Here is a 22,557-nt window from a genome sequence, read left to right as displayed (position 1 = left end):
TTCTCTGGAATTTATTATTAACTTTGGTTTTAGGGTTATTGACAGTGTAACTTTTAGGAATCCCTGCCCTCCATCTACACCTAATTTGATATCAACATCATTTGTTTCTTGACTTCTGTGATGAAGTACCATTGTTATGAGTTCTTCAATGTCATTGCAATACACAATAGGAGTATCTTTTTCTACCAACTATACATTCATAAAAAATCAAAATGAATAATACAAATTGCAATCTAGCTATAAAATAATTTTTTTGGAAATAGTTACTTCTTCGCTTTCTTTTAATTTTAATAGCAATGGGAGTTTATCACAATTGAATAAATTTCCAATTATTTCGTTGTTCTCAATCAGTTTAATATTGAAACCGGATTCCACACTTTTTTGTCCTGCCTCACTTCTCAGAAATTGTGCAACTTCAATCATGTTGCGATTACTTATAAATCATAATAAAGTTATTTCAAAAATTGGCTTTAAACTCATAACAAATTTATTTTTAAAAGTATTTTTAAGCAACAAAAATTTACCTGGAATGTAGTTTTAATTGAAGTTTGTTCAATTTATCTAAAGAAAAGAAAGGTTTCTTAACCTCAGTCTTTCCGAAAGAGACAGTGAGTTGCTTCGGACCAAAGGTTTTCAAAACTAAGGTTTTCTCTGAGTCATTTGTGCTGAAATCTTTGATAGAGCTGGACAGAACTTTTCCTTGTGTTGTTGGGGATGTTGATTTTACAATGGCAGTCAAATTCTTTTGTCTTTCTAATTTCGTACAGGGATGTGGAATTCCCTGTCCCACTTGGGCATAACAATGTTGACAAACTAGTCTTTCTGCAGGTTTATTTGAAACATCTTCAGCGCCTTGATAAACAAGCTTTCCCGAAACACAATCAACCATTGGGGCCAATATTTTTTCCATTTTTGATTTGCGCCCATTTTCACAAATAAAACATTCACATTTTTTCCCTCTAATAACTCTGGTATTCAGGTCTAAATTTTATAGCACTTGTATGACAACTATAATAACTAAAATAGCGAAACTAAATTTTGAATGAAGTAAATTAAACATCAATATAGTTATAATTACCTTCATAACACGGCCGCATAATGAAGTAAGGATCAGTCCCTGCAAGTTTTTTTCTACATTTTGAGCAAAGCATGGTAGGAAGGTCAGGATTATCCGCTGAATAATCTTTCCAGAATATAGTTTTGATAAGGTTTGAGTAGTCATTTTTCTTTTTATTTAGATTTAAATGAGTTGTTTCAGGGTTATTTATTGGTCTTAAATCCGTGCCTTTCCTGAAGCAGCAAATGCAAAATTTTTTTACAAAATCACTATGTTCTTTTGCATGTTTAGGCATTTTAAATAAATGCTTCAAAGAAAAAATTCTGATATGGATTGATAATATTGGCATGATATATCGGTTATATCAATCAAATGTCAATATAATGCCTATAAACACATGTCAATATAATGGCTAAAAACATGCTTTCAGTTCGTATATCAATGCGTGCAAAGAGTTATTATGCAACTGTTAACAATTAGCAACTGCTAACTTTTACTAATTGTTAATAATTTAAGGTTGCTTTGCTTTGTTTTTATTTCAATAAAAATGTAAATAGAAAGTAATAAAAATTACTTAACCGTCTGTAAATTTTAATGTTAAACAAAAATTTTTAAAAACTTTAAAAAATAAAATTGATAAGTCTATCACAAATATTTCTGAAAATCTAAATATGGGGCATGGGCATGATTTTGTGGTGTTCGAGAAGATTCCCCAAATCCCCCCTAGGGTATGGTTCCAAAAAACACTTTTTAACTTTTTGCTTGTTTTATATTAAACTAGATCAAAGTTCATCGACAGATTTCAAATTACATCAAAAAAAAATTTTTCGTTTAAAAGTTAAGACCATTTAAGGTTATTTCAGGGGGTAATTTTAGGCTTTGCATTGTTATAAATCTTAAACGAAAAGAGATTTTTTGATGAAATTTGAAATCTGTTGATGAATTTTGATCTACTTTATGATTTATGAAGAACAAAAAAAAAATTTACGATTAAAGGAGACGTAGTTCTAGGAAGGGGGCAGTTAGGGATCGGGGTGGGGTTGGTTTAGCTTCAATTACCTTAATTTTTTGCAAGTCATCCTCATTTGCTACCAGTATCAACATACTAAAAATTTGAGTATGCCCCATGCTTAGTAGCTACCTATCTTGAACAACAAAATTCCTGGGCACTGCCCTAAAATGTTTGTTTTCTCCCCAGGCCCCCACTAAAAAAAGTTGTCGTTTACATTTTTTGAATGAGGAAATGTTTTCTAATGATAATCAAAAATAAAATCTCACATCGTTGCAAGGTCTTAGAGTATGTTCCTATGTACCGTGTATATATATATATATATATATATATATATATATATATATATATATATATATATATATATATATATATATATATATACATATATATATATATATATATATATATATATTTATATTTATATATATATATAGACAGTAATTATTTGAATATATACATATAATATATAGATATATATGTATTTTTTGTTATACTATATATATATATATATATATATATATATATATATATATTTGTATACATATATATATATATATATATATTATATATATATATATATATTTATATATTTATATATATATATATATATATATATATATATATATATATATATATATATATATATATATATATATATATATAATACTTCAAACAATTTTCAATAAATATTTACAAATAAGGAAGTATTTGCAACTTGAGTATTTATTAAAATCTCAAATAAAATAGTTTATTTTAGCATAACTAAAGTAGCATGGACATAGATATGTCCACCGCAAAATCAATGTATTCAAAAAAAGAATTCAAATAAATTTTACAACAAGAGACTATTTTAAAATAACTCATTATTTTTGGTTAAAACTAAAGGTGAACACTAACAATATATCTAAAATCATTGCCACCGCACTGGTTTTAACTGGGAGGTACAGGCTTATTATTTAATGTAGTACTTGTTTATTATTTAATACTTGTTATTTATTAAATTGTTGTAAGGTAATGTTTTTCTTTTCTGTTTTTATGGTTAGAACGTAAACCTCTTTATTTCTTCAAAATATTTTGTTATTTTAAAAGAGGTTAAGCATACTTTGGTCAACTGATTAATTACTTTAAATTTTAATTAATTACTTTTAATTATATTTAAAACATATTTTGGATTTGAGGTCAGTGAGACATGGATTGCTGAGGTCAGGGAGATATTTGCAGTTATTTTACCAATCACAGCTAGTTAATTTCTGTGGAGCCAAAATTACATTTGAAAAGTTTTTTTTTTTGGTTTATTTGTTTTAATCAAAAAAAAGCTTTATTTTATTATTTTCAAAAAATCAACTGTTAATACTGTTGATTGATATGTTGAGTACCATACAAGTACCGTTGATTGATATGTTATCAACAGTACTTGTACTATACAAGTACTGTTGATTGATATTTAAGTACAATTTTCTGATTTTATTAATAATCTAGTGATGAACAAGAAGTTGTTCTGCATAAAGATTCAAAATGGCAAGAACAATGGAAAAATTTTAGAGATAACAATCCTGTGGTTACAGGTTTTTATTTTTTATTTTTTATATTTTTTTTTTGTGCGTGTGTGTGTGTCAAAACCTCAAATCTAATTTTTACATTTTTTTTTTTTTAATTTTGTTTTTAGGTTTGTTTTCTCTCAAAACCAAATATGATGAATCAGACAATGTAATAATTCGTGCAACAAGAGTTGTAACAAATAAACTTTCTGATGTGTTTAGTAAGTTTATTTAAAACAAATATAATATTAACAAGCATTATATTAATTATAATATTATTTTATAAAAGATAAGAGAATTATTTAAGTTTACAATTACACAGTCATTGCAGTCATTTTTCCATGCTTTATGTAAGGTTACTTTCTATATATATATGTTTGTGTGCCACAAAATTTGAAATCAATTTTTGAAAGCTTTTTTCTCAACCAATTTTGCTCAAATTTTGCACACTTAATCATTTTCGATGACAATACAAGGAAATGGAAAAATTTGACCAAAAAAAGTTAATTAAGTTAGCAAAAATTTAATTTGTATTTCCCCATAAGAACACTGAATTAATAAAAAAAAAATTTAAAAACGTAACAGTAATTTTTCCTTCTACAAAAGATAACAAAAAAAGAATTTCTAGGCCCAATAGAATTCTGCTTGCTTAAAGCATGGATTTGAAAAAAGAATTTTTTTTTGATTTACTAGTTTATAAGTCAATAAATATAAAATGTAATGTTAAAGTAACACATTATGTCATTGCAACTTATAATTAAAGCAACATAAATAAATTACAGTCATTTTTAGTTATAAATTTGCAATAATAAAAGTTTAAACAATGTTTAAGCTTATAGTAACACAACATAGCACAATTTAGTGTTATCACATATGACGCCTGAAATGTCACAAAACAATGCAATTTACTGTTATCACATATCAAGCCTGAAATATCACAAAATACTGTAATTTACTGTTATCACATATGAAGCTTGAAATTTCACAAAATACTGTAATTTACTGTTATCACATATGAAGCTTGAAATATCACAAAATACTGTAATTTACTGTTATCACATATGAAGCTTGAAATATCACAAAATACTGTAATTTACTGTTATCACATATGAAGCTTGAAATTTCACAAAATATTTTACTTTTAACACACTTTAAGCTTATAAAAACTTTTAACACACTTTAAGCTTATAACAATAGTATTTACATTTGGTACATTGAATTGTATATAGGAATTTTACATAAATTAAAATTAAAAAAATTATTACTTTTTAGGCGATGTGTTTTCTCAATCGGAACAAGCAGCCACAATAGCTGAAATAACAAAAATTGATCCTTCGTTTAATAAAGACAAATTTATTAAAGAATGTGAGTTTGAAATCATACCAACTGTTTTAGAAGTATGTTTTCATTATTGTAATTAAGCATATTAATTTGTTTTGATTCTATTTGTTTGATTATACACACTAATGCTATGTATATATACTAATTGTATGCTATGTACATATACTGACTATAATCTACTTCTGTATCTTCTGTACTTCTGTACTGATTAAATTTATTATAAAGATAAGCATCAAAGGTAAGCATCAAAATATGCAATACTTAAAATATTTATTTTATTATCTTGAAAATTTTCACCCACACTGCAGTGGCTTTTCAAAGTTTGTTTAAAGAAATACATAAGATAATAACAGAGCAAATTCTGGTCACACAAACGTTTTGTGTTGCGTCATAATTAAATTCATTTTAATTCATTAACTAACAATTTATTGTTGCTGATAGTAATGTTACTCGCGTTGCTGATATTAATGTTATTGTTGATGGTAGTAATATTACTTGTGTTGCTGATAATAACATTGTTGTTGGTAGTAATGTTACTTGCTGAATTCTTATTTTAATAATCCACAACTGGTTTAACATTTAATAAAATGTTGATGTTAAAATTAATTCATATGCACTTCATGAGTTTCATATAAATTTAAATAAAATATCGACCAAGAATACTTGGATAAAAAGTTAAAATAATATACCCACAGTTTGTGGGATCATTAGACTTAACATTAGACATTAAGATTAAGGATTAAGATTAACTTTGATTAAGAGGAAGGAGACAACTGCTTATTGTTTAGTTTGTTTAAGTAATATAATAATTTCTATAATAATTTAAGAATATAGTACCAAAAAATATAAAACATAAAAAACTATCATTGCAGCCAATTAGTTACAATCTATCTTTTACAAATACTTGTGGTCTTCAAAGTAATTATTTCATTTGTAAAATTTTATTTCTTGCAAAATTCGTCAGATCTACTTGTTCTTTATGAGAATAAATGAATTCAGTTGTTTCATCTTCATATATTAGTGTTGATGGCATAGTCAAAGGCATGATCTTTTGATTCCTGACAACTCTAATAGTCACATGCCTGGCCTGGACATATATTTGTGTATTAATTAATTTATTTGCTGTATTTTTTTATGTGCTTTCATTTAGCACCACTTTACTCAATCACCCTTTCCTCTTTGTTCTTGCTATGCTGTTTTTGCAAAACATATGTTTTTCTTACTTTCTCATCCCGATTTGTGATTCATTTTTATTATTATCCAAATCACAAAACCTTCTTAATTTGTGTCTTGCCCCAACCCTAGCTTGTGCACAGTTCTCCATATTCTTGTTTTGATAGTTTAGACGATGCTATGATTTCTCTAAAACTCATATCTCGTGCTTCTTCTACATCAGATTACCCTATCACCAAACTTAAAACTTACAGGTATTCTATGGTCCTTAGGATGATATTTTTTGTCTCTCTGCCAAAAGTTACGCTCCATCTATATTATCCTAAATTGTGACATGCACAAAAGCTTCCTTTTCATCGATTTTATGTTAAACCTCAACCTACACCACTCACACTCGACCTCACACTACACCATGGTTTTTCATTTTTTATTACTTCTTATTTCAGTGTTGCTGCTGTTTCTAATCATTATCATTTTGAAAATTTTTTCACAAGACTCAAACTCAACTCTCTGGAGAACGTTTTTTACTATTGCAAGGAATTGATACGAAAAGGTATTGTCTGACGTTAAGGTCTATTCTCAAATTATCTTGTATTTTATCTCAATAGTTATATTTTAAAGAATTCTGGAAAATTTTTAACAATGTCATTAACACAGGCAAGTCTGACATTTTGTTATGGATCCGATTTTATTACCTTTTTCAAGAAAAAGGTAGAACTCTTTGAAGTTTTGAAGATATCTTCAATAAGCAACTCTTTCTTGCATTTCCTACTACTTCTGGGTTTCCATAGGTTTCCATATTTAGACCTGTGTTATTTCTCATATATATTAATGATCTTACCTCTAAAGTGGTCCTGACAATCTTACTTCTAATGTGGTTCCATTTGCTAACAATACAGTTATTTATTTACTACTAATAATTTATAAATATTTATTAGTATTCTTAACTTGATTACAATATTCAAAATCATGGATTTTTCTTTACTATTGACTTTTCATTCCATGTGTAGTCAGCATCTTCATCTTGCTACTCTTTATTATAATTTTCTTACTCCTGATTCCATTCTATTCCTTTCCTCTATAAATTTCTAACGTTTCTTCTATAAAATAAAATTTACGTTTCATAATTCTCTTTCCTCTTCATGTTTTCCTAACTCATTTCTGTTACAATTTTTTAAGTTTTTTGTTTTTTTAGATTTTCTGTTTTTTAGCTTTTTAACCTTTGTTTTTGTTAAGTCTTACATTATTAGTGATTGCTGATTTGTTGTTGATGTTGTCTTGATGTTGTCGAGAGTAAATTTGTTTGAAGAAAAAAAACTTATTTATTTGAGAATGATAATGATGATGACGATAATGATCATGATCATCATCATCATTATGATCATCATTATCTTTATATGGTTTAACTTGTTTTTCCATTCTAGGCATATCTTCGAGGAGATATTGAATGTTTACAAGATTGGTGCCATGAGGGGGTATGAAAACTGTTTTATAGTAATTATTTTTGTTTTTAGTTATAAACTATAAATTAAAACTCAAATTAATAATTTTTTTTAATGTTTTCAAGGTGTTCAGTATTCTATCTACACAAATTAAAAATAACTCTGCACAGGGATTGGTTAATGAATCAAGAATACTAGACATTCGTGACGTTGATGTAATGAGTTGTATTTTTATATTCAAAATATTTAAGTTGTACTTTTTTGTTTAAAATTTTTTTTAATTATTATTTTATGGTTACTATTATTAAAATTGTTGTTGTTTTTTGTTGTTGTTATTATTAATGTTATTGTTATTATTGTCGTTGTTTTTGTCGTTATTATTGTTATTGTTGTTGCTTTTGTCGTTATTATTGTTGTTGTTGTCATTTTTATTGTTGTTGTTATAATTATTGTTGCAGCAGTCTTCTCCATTTAGCCATCGCTTTCAAGCTCAAGTCTTTTTGCGCTCGTCCACACGCCCGCAAAAACTTTGGCGAGCGCATAAAAAAGCGCTTGGCAAAAAGAAATAAAAGCGTTTCGTTTTAAATTGCAACAAAACTTTTTTGTTAGTTAGTTCAACTTTAATGAAAAATAGCTTTTTTTTACCAGTCTCTTTTTTTTTTATCTAGTATTTATTCAAAGCATTCTTTTTGGTATTTTTATTTTAATTTAAATAACAGAAAAAAAACCAAAAACAAACACCAATGAAAAAGACAACGATACTGCTCAAGTAGAACTAATCATGAAGTTATTAAACAAAAATTTGTGCGCTGGCATTAAATTTCAAATGGAAAAAACTGTAAAAGATATTGCTGTTTCTTCCTTATTTCAGTCTAATAATTGTTTTTCATTTTTTTAACATTTCATAAAAGTCAAATATGTGTTCAAATGTTTTTTAAACGTAATCATCTTTTGTTATTGCATTAGTTTCATGAAACTTACATGAAACCTTCTTTAATAATTTTGAAATCGAGTGATTAGAAAAAAACTTTTCTTTTGTTTTATTACAAGTATAAATTAATAATTTGATTTAAAAAAGTGCAATTAAAAAAAAAGTTATCATAATTAATTTAAAATCCAAAAGCAAGTTTTTGATAGTAACAAGACACTAATACAGTAGACACTATTATAGTTAAAGTTAAATGATATCCTTTGTTAATAGTTTTTATTATTTTTTTTAGAGTAATTTTATTATTTATTTTTTTCAGTAAAACTTTGGTTTGTACTATGTTAAAAATGGCTGCTTTTTTTTGGTCGAAGTTCGTGTTTTTCATAACTTCAGCGTAAAGTTATTATCAACGTCATTCCATTGAATCATATAGAATATAAACACAGATATTTCTCTCAAAAATGTGTTTCAGTAATATTAGAAAGTATGAAATATATATTCAGTGCAGTATTATTAGAAATAAATACATAGAAAGTATTGCTAGACAAAAAGTCACAAGATGTATAAATGTTACCCCCACAACATAATTTTATAAAAAATTTAATAGTTGTCTTTAGTTTTTTCAAATTATTTAAAGCACAAGTGTAAAATTTAGTTGTCTGAGCATTTGTTATAATGATTGTTAATGCCATTAACATTTATTATTATGATTGTTAATGCCATTAAAAATGTCTAAAATAAGGTTATTTTAATGTTTAAATGAAATAGTATTTTTAGCTTGTCATGGCAAAAATAATGGAGCAGGGACCTGTTCTTATTTTAACTTTCCAAGCTCAGCAAGTGAGTATCATGAAAGATTCAAAAGGAAAAATTATTGAAGGAGGAGAGGTTTTTTATTATTTTTTTATTTTCTTTATTGTTCTTTAAACTGTGTAAAGATAGTATTAAGATGGATTTGTTAAATATTTTTAGGATAACATTGAGAGTGTTAACTATGTTTGGGCTATGTGTCGCGATCAGTCAATATACGACCACCATTCTGCATGGAGAGTTTTAGAATTAGGAATACAACAAGCAACACCATATATTTAAAAAGATTAAATTAAGACTGTAAAACTTTCTTATTTACTTGTATTGACTTATCCTGTAGTTTTAGAGCCTCTAAAACCTTTAAAAAAGTAATCTTAACAAAAATTGTTTTATATTATAAATTTAAATTAGCTTACACAAGCTTTTAAACTAATTCCTAGATTTCTAATGAAATAACATATTAGTTCCTAGATTTCTAATAAACATAATAATTGTTTATATTTATAAATGTTTATTGATGTTATTATCAAATTATCTTTTTCAAGGACTATTTCTATATCCATCAACTTTAAATAAGTTTAATATAAACTGCTATTTGCCTTATTTAAATATTTTGGTTTAGATTTCTTGTCTTCTGGTTTTGTAATTTTCATGTATTTAATAAATAATTCAATATATAATAATTTAAATGAAATTTTGTTATTAGCATTTTTTTAAACGTGTTTTCTATTATTATAAACGTGTTTATTATTTTTTCTTGCTTTTATTTTTCCTTTTTTCTATAACTCTGAAACAGAGAATCTTGATCACTCTGAAACAGAGAATCTTGATCACTCTGAAACAGAGAATCTTGATCACTCTGAAACAGAGAATCTTGATCACTCTGAAACAGAGAATCTTGATCATTAAGGGAATCATTAAACAGAGAATCTTGATCATTAAGGGTTTATTTCGATTCACTATCACAGCTGGTCTTTATCGTTTATATTTAACATATGGTTATTTTTTTTTTTTAAAGTTGTATACTTTTTTTTTTAGATAAATAGCTGCATGTAAAAATGTATTCTGTGATATTATTAGTTCTATTTTTAACTTACAGTCAATGCAATCTGTCTGTTGATGGAAATGATAAGAATAATATCAATACCTGCAAAAATGGTAAATTGCCTTGCAAAAGTATTGCTGAAGTTGGAGATGTCATTCAGTGTCTTGATAATGGTACATTATATATTCCTCGAGGTAAATGGGGTTATGTCAGCAGCAAGAGTGGTTTGCTAGAAACTATAGTATGTCCAAAATCTTATTGCAAATGTTATATTGGTTGTGAAGATTACTGTCAGTTTAATAAGAGTAAACAATGTTCTTCAAATCGTGAAGGAATACTCTGTAGTAAATGTTCTAAAGGATATAGTGTGTCTTTGTTTAGCGAAGAATGTAAAATTTGCAATAACTATTGGATGCTGTTACTAATTCCTTCGTTAATACTCTTTTTATTTTTAGTGGTATTATTTTTATTTCATTTTGATGTTGATGCATTTTCTGGGTATTTAAATGTTTATTTTTATTGGTATCAAATGGTTGATATTTTTATTCCCGGTAATACACAACTTCACTCATCTACACGCTTTTTAATTGGTTTTTTCTCTTTAACTGGAACTGGCGGAACTGTTGGATTATGTTTTTTTAATGGAATGAATAACTTGACCAAACTTGGATTAAATTACTTACCACCAATTTTTTTTATATTAATTGCTTTAATTTTTGGAGTGTTGATTTCACCTTCTGTTTGGATAAAATTATTTTGTCGCAACTCAGATAAAAGTTTAAATGAAGAACAATGTCGTAAGAGACGAGAATCTTCTTATGGGAGAGCAATGAGCTTTGTTATAGTTGTCACTTTTTCACAAATTATTACCGTTACGCTCAAACTTCTTCACCCTGTAAAGATTGACGGAAAGTTATATGTTTTTGAAGCAGCTTTTGCTGAATTTTTTCGTGACCCTATGCATATCTTCTTAGGAATAATTGCAGTGTGTTTTGCAGTGATAATTCTTCTATTTTTCATTTTGTTAATTTTTACTCCTACAAGTGGAAAAGGTAAATATATTGCGCCTGTTTTTGAAGCATTGAAAAGTTGCTTTAATCAATCAAAAATTATTGGTAATCGCTATGAGGAATGCCAAGTGGAAAACAAATCTTACTACCAGCGAATGTTTGCTGCATTTTATTTTATCTGCAGAGTTATAATGTTAATAATCGCTGTTGCTGTACAAAATGAAGTTACTAAACTTGTTTTCCTTTCTTTAGCGTCTGTCACTTTTTTGACAATATTTTCTATATTTCAGCCATACAGAAATCGATCATTTAACTATTGGGATATATCGGTTTTATTTTTGATGTGCATTGTAAGTTTGTTTTGTTTAATTCTAAGTGTTCCCTTTTTCACAAGTGAAAGTTTACGAAATAGTATTAAAGTTATTTTGCAAATCATTGTGTGGTACCCATTGTTATCGATGATTTTTCGTCTTGTATTATGGAAATACAACCAGAGGAAAAGAAAAATAAAGAATTCAAGTCCCCACTTTGGAAGAGGTTTGTATTATTATTTATTTTATTAAAATTTTATTTCTTTTTCAAAGAATATATCGAAAGTGAAGAATAAAGTTTGTTATCATATGTACAACACAATGTGTTGTGTATATCACATCTCACATTAAACGTGCGTTTGCGTGTGTGTGTATATATATATATATATATATATATATATATATATATATATATATATATATATATATATATATATATATATATATATGTATATATATAAATATATAACACACACACACACTCATTTTGGCTCCTCCGCTTTGTGAAAGAGCCAAAAACTACAATTTTTTATGTCTGTAAATAGTAAGGGGGGCTATGGCCCCTTCATCACTTCCCCCTCCCCTTTCTCTTCTCCACCACCACTATTCGTTTAAAGGGCCAAAGATGCTCTTTTTTTTTTTTTTTTTTTGAGCGCTAGTTACAAAAAACTTAAACATTAATAGTTTAAAATTTATTTAGTGCATACTTCAGTTAAATATACCTTCACTAGGTACTGCTTTTGGTGTATTGAACGACTAAAATAATACAGACTTTTGGTGCTCGTACCAAAGTGCTGTTGATAAGAAATTCATAGACTTATAAATTATAAATAACTTAGACTAAATAACTGATAAGTTTCCCATGACTATCATCAAGTAAACTTGCTATCGATCTCAAAACTAAAAAAAAAAAAATCAGCGGAGGTGTACTTGATTCACGTGGTCGGGTGAGAGTAATATATCTTAATTTTAATTTAAAAAAACAGCTAAAATAAATCATCGTTTTAATCACCCGTAGATCAAGTACACCTCTGCCAGAAAATCAAAGTAAACCGGCCTTAAAAATTAAAAAATATTTACCAGTAACTGATCAGAATAAAAACTTTCAGTGTAGTCATTATTTAAAAATCGTGAACACATAAAATGTCGAAAATAAGTTTTTGATTTATTCCTCACAGGGCCAACGACATAAGTTTTGAAGTGGAGGGGCACAATTGTCAAAATTCTAAAAAAAAAAAATTTTTAAAGAAAAGTCAGAGCCCCTTGCCCCTCCTTCTTCCCGCTCCCCTCCCTTTTGTCAGTCCTGCCTTACCTCAAGTTAAATTGTTCGATTCAAACCAGACTAAAAGTAAATTGTTTTATGTATGTTCTGTAAAAAGTATTAACTTGGATTTATAAAGTTTATATTAAGAGCCGTTTTTTGTAAGAATCGGGCAAGTTCCTAAAACTGGAAGTGACCTCCTCCAAATTGCTTGAATTTTTTATATATTGATCAGAAGATAGAGAAAATCTGTTGGGGAAAAAAAAAGTTTTCCAAAATGTTTTGTTCACTCGGAATCCGGGTTTAAAATTTTGAGATTTTTTGAAAAATTTTTATAAATTTAATTTTTGCCACCTTTGAATCCATTTTTTTGACAAGACAAAAAGTTGCATTTAACTTTTGTAGTTAATATCAGATGTAACCCAAAAGTTCTCTCCAAAAATTATAAAAAAGTCGCGTGACACTTTGCGGTTGGCTAATTATCATAGTTCAAAAGTACAAAAACATTCAGTTTTGTCAATTTTTAATGGGATTTAATTCTAACAGTGAAGTGTTGCACACAATTTTTTTTTCAGGATTTGTAAGTATCGAAGGTATTGAGTCTTAAAATGCAAAAAAAGTTATGTGGTACCTAAGGCCAACTTATATATTAAGACTCGAAATTGAAAAAAATGTTATAGTATACTTACAAAGTGACCCATTACGGCAAAGGGCTAAGTTTTGTAAAAATGTAAACATGTCTAAATGTATACAACATGGTCCTAATATAATAATAAAAAAAGCTCGTTTGATTTTGTCACTCACATGATATAACATGAATTAAAAACTGAACAAAAATCGAATACAAGAAAACTATATTGCTAATCAAATGAAACATAAATGAAACATTTAAATATATTTCCATTTAAAAATTAGTTGTTCATTTAGAAATAGAGTCATTTACACTCATGAAAAAAATTATCCACCACATCACACATATATTTTACTCTGCTGCAGTAAGTTTTTCTAAGAATAGTGATATGACTGTATTATAGTCTTCTTCGGATAATGAATAATCACCGCAACCATTGATCAGAAAAAGAGCATCTACTAAACAGATTTTTTTTTAGTTTGTTAGCTTATCTCCTTTGGAGTAACTGGTCAGCGAAAAGTATTCTTTTCTTGCCCGTTATTCATACAATTATCTCTGATCCCAGTTATAGATACCTAAAAGTATTAGCGCATCATTTTAAAATAATATAACATAGAATTTATGATTTGTTTAATTTTGTTTACATTCAGTAAAACTTGTCTAATATAATGTCTTTCTCAAATTACATTTTATTTTAATTTTTACATTTTATTTATATTTCTTTTATTTTCGAGCACTGTTTTGTAATACAAAACAAAAACTTGAAAACTAATATATAACTTGAATAATATTACCTCCACAGAATATTTCATTGTTTTTCATATACAATATTCCATTGTTTTTCATATACAATAGCAACCAAATCATTTACTTTCCATACAAGACAAATTTCTTTTGCTAGGTCGGCAATGCCTTCCTCATATTTATTATCATCATCATTGTCCCCTGTCTGATCACAGTAATCTTTTTCACATTCTTTGTTGTTGTTAATTCGACTACTTTCATCATTTTTCGTTGTCAGTTCTGCTAGCATACCTTTTCTTTTCAGGTTACTAAATCTACAACAATATCAATTGTACATCTTTTTAAACATGTAAACAAACACACAAAATTACAGTTTTCACTGAAATTTTAATTTCATAATGGCAAAAGAACTATTTAACAGTCAGAAACATAATCTAATTTGTGAAAGTTTTAACAGCAACAATGCCTACGTTGAAAATAAAGATCTTATCTGTTGGCTAGTTACATATTGATCAGGCGGAAGCTCCTTTCTCAGCTGCATATGAACCTGCTAAGGGCTCATTTTATTACCTGATTCTTCTCCACGAATAAAGTATCTATACAACAGTGCTTTCTGTTGATTTGAAAATCTAAACGAATTTCGAACTGGTAATTTTGTATTGCAATGTAGTTTGTCTTTTACAGAAACATTATTAGAGAATGAAGAAACCCGCATATTTAGTTGTTAAGTAATTTTCATCTTATGAACAAACGGGTTGCAAACTTTATCCAATGATGTTAATGATTTCGGAACTGCATGAAGACCTGATAGCATGTGTTCTTCTAACTCAGCATCGCTTTCAAATGATAAGGTACAATTCATTTCAGTGCAAAATCTTAATGAACATAATTGCCTGTCACTTCTTTTCTGTTTTTCCTTTAGTGACTTGTTTCTCTTTATTGAATTATCTGTTTTGCTATGTGGCAACAACAACTTAATCGAGGGTTGAATTTTAAGGTTTCCATACTCTTGTTCAGTTCCTTTACCGATATCGAAATAACATCTTCATATTTTTTTCACCAAACTCAAAAAAGTGATAGTTGCTAATGTTCTTAATCTTTGGTCCAGTAACTACAGTTTTATCATTGATAATTTAAGCAACTGCTACTTTCGCATCTTTAGCGCCATAACTATAATGCATAGCCTTGTGTATATCTTCAGTAGTCAAAATATTATTACCAGAATCAACGTAACTCCTTAAGATTGTCTTTGCAACTGCACTATCCCTGTCACATTGATTTTTTCCACAACAGGGTTCATTATAATCATATCTCACCAATTATATATCTCTCTCTTTGTATACATTGTAGATTGCTTCAGCTGAATAGCTCCCTGATAGTAGCCGGCATGATCAGACTTGGTAAACATCTTCTTGGTATGCCATTGATCAATTCTGAATTGGTGTAAAGCTGCAGTGGCTAACGAAACAACATCACCTTTTCCCTGATCACACCTATACATTGAAGTAAAGTAAACACGCTTGAACAACTTTCCTGCTATTTTTATGAAGAATATATCCACACAAAGTCATTTCTTTCTTGGCCCTCTCTGTATCGAACCCAAAGAATTTTTTTACAAAAATTTTCTAGCCAGAAAGCAGTTTCATTGTTTAATTGCTTAAAAGCTTCGATTTTTGCCTTTTTCTGTTGAGAATCTCTCATCAGATGTTTTATGTAGTTGAGTACATCCTTTACAGCAATTTCCAAATCATAAATAGAATCAGTATCATCAGAATTTTGAGTTGCAAGTTCTTTGATTATCTCGATAGCTTTGCTTAATTCATAACAATCAGCACATACCTCTTCTGATATCTCTGTGTTGGATTTAAGATTTTTTTCAGATGGATCTTATAAAGCATGTTTTGTGCTATGAGAAGAAATGTTTTAGTCATTGACACTACAATTGGTTTGATAACTTGTTTTCAGATACCTTTTTCCTTTCTCAAGGGCAGCTTTAAGAGATTTAAAATTAAATCTTCGTGCCAATTTTTGTAATGTTTGAAAACCATTCATACATGAAGCAGTGACATCATCTAATCCAGCTAAACTTCTTCGACTTGGCGGATTTATTGCATGCAATACTTCCAACAAACTTGAATTGGATAATGGTACATAATTTTTTTCACTGCAACTTTTTCGATAGAACATGATAGCGTATATAAATTTTGTCTTCAGTATTGCATGTGCTATCTTTTGCTCTTCACCGCTGTTGTATTTCAATTTGGTTATTCCATAAGCAACATGCAAAATACCGCTTGTAAATATAAAATCTAAGCAATGTTCACACTTTGTTGGATTAAGACTGGATCGGATGAACACTTTCTTCTCTGGAAATGCCAACCCTTCATGAGATGCATGCATTTTCTTGCTATTTCTATACGATGTTTGGTATAATTATACTTCCTCTTGTCCAGGAGCTACAGCTTCTGCAAACTTTTTCTTTAATAAGTTTTATAAGCAAACGTACTTGCGTTTTAACTTATCTTTAGTAGTATCTTCCAGATATTCCAACTTTTCAATCTATATTTTATTGGACATGCATTAAGAACCTCGGTTACACTCTCACGACTTCTAAGAGATTCGTCCAAAGTCTCTTGTAAAACATTAATTGCACCTGGGTTAAATTCTTTATCTGGAGTAGCTGGAGTCATATATGTTTGTTCTTGTTGTGTTTGTGTACATAAATTGGTATTTTCATCGACTCAAGATAAAACAGTTTCTTGTTTTAAATAAGTAAAACACAGCATTGCACCAACTGAAAATACTTCATTGTATCGCTTTGAAATTGATAAGACGACATGTATTGGTGACACCCTTAATAAGACGACATGTATTGGTGACATCCAACGGGAGATTTTTTTCCGTTTATATTTACATGCTAAAGATAAAGCATGTTTTAGGAGGATTCCATGCAATACCAAAGATATACCGGTGAAAATCACATATTTGTTCATCCTTTTCAAGACTTCTTTTAAGCCTATTTGCATTAAGTCCATTCTCTTCCCAAACATTATTATCCTTGGATCGCATGACCTAAAAACAATTTTTTTAAATAAATATCTGATTCTTACTATTCAAAAAAAATGTTCACAAGTTTGAAATATATTGTTGTTATTATTGAAATAGAATATTGCAAGAGTGCGATTGATTTAGTGATTATTTATTAAAAGAGTGGGAAATTAATTTAAAGAGCAATTTTTTTTTTTCAAAGAGCTTTGTCTCAAAATCTTACAGCAAAATAGTTATAAAGTATGTAATTATAAAAATTATATTACAGTCTGCAAACATTTAAAACACATAATTACCTTTAAGTTGATGAGGTGTTCCTTGACATCAACATCTCCCAGCTGATGAATCAGAATGTATTGTTTATAATTTTATGTTTTTTGAATGATCTACAATTTCCTTTTGAAAAGTAACAACAGTTTTCATAAAAAATTTTGTTTTGTTCCATACTCAACTAAAAACATGATCTATTTATGCAGCCCCCTATTTAAACAAACAACAACAAGATATTTATTTTCCTTTTTAAATCATACAATAATATTATAATATAATAAATATAACAATAATAATAATAGTAATAATAATAATAATAGTAATAATAAAAATTCATAACTCTATTGATTGTAGTAAGTAAAAATAATTGCTTAATAGAAAAAAATATATATATATGTATATATAAATGATAATAATATAAAATAATAATGAGTAAATTAATTATAAGTATTTAATAATAATAACTAAATGATTGATAAGGATGGTGTTACTCAAACAGAATTCTCATCAAAGGAGTGACACCAGTTTTTAAATATAATATGATTAATAATAAACATACACACATAGAACATACATAAACAAAGTAAACATTTAAAAATCATACTTTGATGATAATAATAAAAAATAAACAAACAAGAAAGTAAGTGATAATAGTTGTAGTAATCATAATTAAAAAAATAAGAGTATATTTTAAATATTAAGTGAAAATCATGTCAATAAATTAGAATAAAATTGTTCTCAGAATTTTTTTTAATTGATTTTGTTTTAAATTAAGAAAAGTTGATAAAGGTGTTTGGAGTTGTAGTATTTTGAACTCATTCACTATGCATATAAGACTATTGTTCCATTCACAAATGCACTGATAGACAACAGAATGTTTACCATACTTCTGAGTTTTGAATGATGGTACACTAAGTTTTCCATTATATATGTTTCTAGTAGAGTATGTATGTATTATTCTACTTTCTGTAAAAAAGTCTGTTATAGAAGAGGGTAAATTTTATTAAGAGTGTCAAAAACAAAAAGAAGATTAGCAAATTTTACAAGCTCTGGAAAGGTTGGAATTTTTAGTTTTTTGAAAGATTCTGATGTTTCTGACTTAAAAGGTTGGAAGTTTATAATTCTTATGGATTGACGTTGAGAGGACATCAATTTTTTGACAGTAGTAACTAAGATGCGATAAAAATAATGCACAGTCAATATTCTTTAGTGTGAATTTATTGACATAATGACGAATTATTGAAAGTGCGCTGTTAGCTCGAGTTAGTTTCTTGTGTAGCTCATCAATATGAAAATTCCACGAAAGATTGCAGTCAGTCAAAACACTGAGGTATTTAATAACTTATAGGATATAACCGTTTATTATTAATTTTAATTTGAATTTTAGAGTTGTTGTTTTGATTTTGTTTTTTTCTAGAAGATGAAAAAAAGATTAGTTCAATTTTTTTAGCAATAAGACATATTAGGTTAGCATTTAACCAGTGAACAATACCTTTTAGGTCCGAATTTATGTTTTTACATAGAGAATTATACGATTTGTTGATATGCAAAATGTTTGTGTCAGCAAAAAGATGAATTGACGAGAGTTGTTTATGTCATTAACATAAATTAAGAACAAAAGAGGACCAAGAACAGAACCTTGAGGAACACGGCACTCAACAGACTTATTAATAGAATTATAACCATTATTACTTACAAATTGTTTCCGACCTGTAAGATAGGAGCAAAACCAGTCACTTTCAACACCACAAATACCATAGTGTTCTAATTTAGAAATCAAAATGTTATGATTAACAGTGTCAAAAACTTTTTGTAAATCTATAAAAATACCACAAACAAAATAGCCAGTGTCGAGAGCTATTCTGATTTTTTCAGTTATACTTATCAATGCATGGCAGGTAGAATGTTTTGAACAAAAACCAAATTCAAATTCATTTAAACAGTTAAAAGAGTTAAGAAAAGATTACACTCTAGAATACATAAGTTTTTCAAGAAGTTTACTAATGTTAGATAAAAGAGAAATAGGTCTTTAGGTCTGTAGTTAGTACATAAAAGTTTAGAGCCGTTTTTAAATATTGGAACAACACAAGATAATTTTAGAATATTCAGAAAAGTTCCATTTATGAATGATATATTAAATAGTTTAGAAAGAATATTTGAAAATTCATAGTTAAAATCGATAAGAATGTTTTTGGGAATGCTATTTGGGCCTATTGATTTTCTCGGCTTCAAATTAGATATAAGAGATGAAGCTTCAGGAATATTTGTTGGAGGTAGGAGTAGACTATGTATATTTGGATGTTTAAGATATTTTGTATAGTTTATGTAAAACAAATGAATATTGGATTTAAGTTTTTGTGCGACGTTTGTAAAAAAAGTGTTAAACTTTTCAGAGGTAAGATTTGGTTCAGTTATGTATGTTTCATTATCTTTTAAACAGTTGGGAGATAAGTGATTAGAGTTTTTGACATTTATTAAATTATTAATTCCTTTCCAAATTTTGTGAAGATTTTTTACATTCTCTGTAAAGTACTTTTTAAAATGCATTTTTTTACTGAGCTTAATTAAGGTAATTATCATGTATTTATACTGTTTGAAAGCAGTTTTAAATTTGTTTATGTTCCTAATATCTTTTGATCTTAACATTTTTTTTTTTAAAAGATTGCGTATTTGAGTCGATTTTAAGATTCCCTTTGTAATCCAAGATTTAAATCGACGCTTGAAGTTCTAAATACTAATTTTTTATGTGGGGGCGTAGCGGTTCAAAATCTTTTTAATAATTTAATAAATGTCAAAAACTCTAATCACTTATCTCCCAACTGTTTAAAAGATAATGAAACATATATAACTGAACCATGAGATAAAGGTTTTAATGAGATCATAGCATGGTCTAATCTGTCTAAATGAAAATATGGAGAAACTGTGCACAATAACTTGTGTTGGGCACAAGACACAAAGCTTAGATAGCGTTTGTGGTTTGGGTTATTGTAAAAACCGGATTAGTCTGAGTCCGGTTCTGGTACAAATAGCCTGAAGCTATTTTGGGCTATATTTATTCAACTAAAAAGTAGTGGGGAAAAAAAAGGAAAAAATCAAGAAATAAAAGATTTATTTTTAGCTAATTGTAGGTCTTAATTTAGTTATTTTTGTTTTTGTTTTAAGTTTGGTAAATAATTTGCAATAAATTGATCACACAAAATCTGGGAGTAGTATTTTAATTTTTTATTTAAGTGTTCCTGGTTGATGTTTTATTTTAAATTGGTTAGCATTACCTGTCTTTCTGGTAAAAGCTCCAAAGCGAGTTGGTATTACTCTTGAGCCCTTGATACAAGGGGATGGGCATTTATTAATTTTTGGAAAATTTACCCTGGGGATTTATTATTTTTTGGAAAATTTAAAAGCTTTCAGCGTAAACAGATAATAAAAAATTGTCAATCTTGTAAATCTCGATTTGTCAAAAATGAGCTGTGAATTTGGTTAATTTCTCACCAAAGTATAAAACTTATATTAGCATATTAAATGTTAGAAAATGCGCATTCGACAGCAAGTCACGCTAGAATTAAATAGTTTTACATTTGTTTTGTAAAAAGTATTACTTTGGATTTATAAAATGAAATTTTTTATAAAAAATACTTATATTGTAAAATGGCGTCAAATCAAGAACTTTTCAAGAACTGACCGAGATAAATATAATTTAAAAGAAAAAAAATTCCACCCACCTTAGCTTTATTAAAAACCCTCTTTTATTAGAAATGGACTAAATTTGCCAACCCTTCTTTAATTCCCTTCACCTCCTCTACTTCCCTCTACCTCTTCCTCTCTTCCCTTGTATTGTATGACTTGACAGTACACCTACTCAGTACTCAGTGAATATACAGTACAGTACTCAGTACAGTACAGTACTCAGTAAATAAAATGCAACAGTTTGAACAAGCTGTTGGTTTTGTGAACTATTAATAAGTTTTTTAACAATTTTCAAATGGTATATTTACATTTATTGAAAAGGTTCAGCATAAAAAAATGTTTGGTTCAGTGTGCAGAGGAGAAAGGCTTTGAGTTGGTTTTGGTTTTAAAAATAAAGTACTAATCAGTTCGCTTTTGCTTTTGCGTTTTAGGTGCATTTCTTCGATTTCCGCTATATTAATAAAATGTTTAATTTTTATAACAACGAACTAAAAAACAGTTTAGGGTAGAAATTTGTCAAATTAATAAATGAAAAAATAATTCATGTTATCATTTGAACTTTTAAAATAGATTGAACAGGAATATTTAAAATCTCATCTGCAAACAGAATTTCTGTAGCATACTGACTATACTCTAACTACAAAAAATGACCAAACAATAATAAAATGAAAAGCAGAAATTTTACAGGTGTGTTGATATTTAAAGAATCCATTTTGTCATTCAATTTTACGCTTGATTACCAGCAAAGCTTGATGAAAAACATATGTTTTAAACATAGTGGAAACATAGTAGAAATATTTCCAATAATTCGATGTTCATCTTAACAACCTAGCCATATAATGTTTCTATTAACAAAAATGTTTTAAAAGTTAAATAAACATAGTGAAATGTTTTTAAAGTTTTTATACTTTATTAATTAATTTTTTTTTTAATCTATTTTTAACTTCCTTTTTTTTTTAGAATCAGTGAAATCATTAGTTAGTCTTCCTGTAAGGGGTGTCGAAGGAATGTTATGAAACAAAAAGACAGAAAATAAATTAAAAAAAAAAGAAGAAGACTAAGAATTGTTCAATATTTTTAATGTTCCCTAAAATATTTGTGTTACACATTCGTTTTATATTTGTGCTAATATAATATGTGGTATATTTTTTAATCAGAGTAATATAACATGTTTACTTTTTTACTTTTTTGTGATTGGTCTTGACGGCAGGGCCAAAGACACTGGGTTGGTCTTGACGGTGGTTAATACTTA

At 27.8% G+C, this 22,557-nt stretch overlaps 2 protein-coding genes across 2 annotated transcripts in view; both read left to right on the top strand.

Moving 5' to 3' along the window:
* The window catches only part of LOC136089473 (mitochondrial import inner membrane translocase subunit TIM44-like), an 86,553-nt gene extending 76,946 nt beyond the window's left edge, over positions 1 to 9,607 (top strand). The window contains exons 9-15 of the mRNA XM_065815491.1: positions 3,549 to 3,634; positions 3,736 to 3,828; positions 4,880 to 5,004; positions 7,546 to 7,596; positions 7,689 to 7,778; positions 9,269 to 9,379; positions 9,464 to 9,607. Of these exons, the coding sequence (XP_065671563.1) occupies positions 3,549 to 3,634; positions 3,736 to 3,828; positions 4,880 to 5,004; positions 7,546 to 7,596; positions 7,689 to 7,778; positions 9,269 to 9,379; positions 9,464 to 9,583 (676 nt within the window). The 3' untranslated portion in view covers positions 9,584 to 9,607. The remainder of the gene's footprint in view (positions 1 to 3,548; positions 3,635 to 3,735; positions 3,829 to 4,879; positions 5,005 to 7,545; positions 7,597 to 7,688; positions 7,779 to 9,268; positions 9,380 to 9,463) is intronic.
* A 717-nt stretch (positions 9,608 to 10,324) lies between these two features.
* LOC105845099 (uncharacterized) lies at positions 10,325 to 22,488 on the top strand. The gene is made up of 2 exons (XM_065815490.1): positions 10,325 to 11,893; positions 22,266 to 22,488. Exons 1-2 carry the CDS (start codon positions 10,360 to 10,362, stop codon positions 22,319 to 22,321), a joined length of 1,590 nt encoding a protein of 529 aa, XP_065671562.1. The 5' UTR covers positions 10,325 to 10,359; the 3' UTR covers positions 22,322 to 22,488.
* The last annotated feature ends 69 nt before the right edge of the window (positions 22,489 to 22,557 follow it).

Source organism: Hydra vulgaris, chromosome 13 (genome assembly GCF_038396675.1).
Source record: "Hydra vulgaris chromosome 13, alternate assembly HydraT2T_AEP".
Lineage (NCBI taxonomy): Eukaryota > Metazoa > Cnidaria > Hydrozoa > Anthoathecata > Hydridae > Hydra > Hydra vulgaris.
Note: the sequence above shows the minus strand (reverse complement) of the source record. Positions and strands in the feature narration are given on the sequence as shown.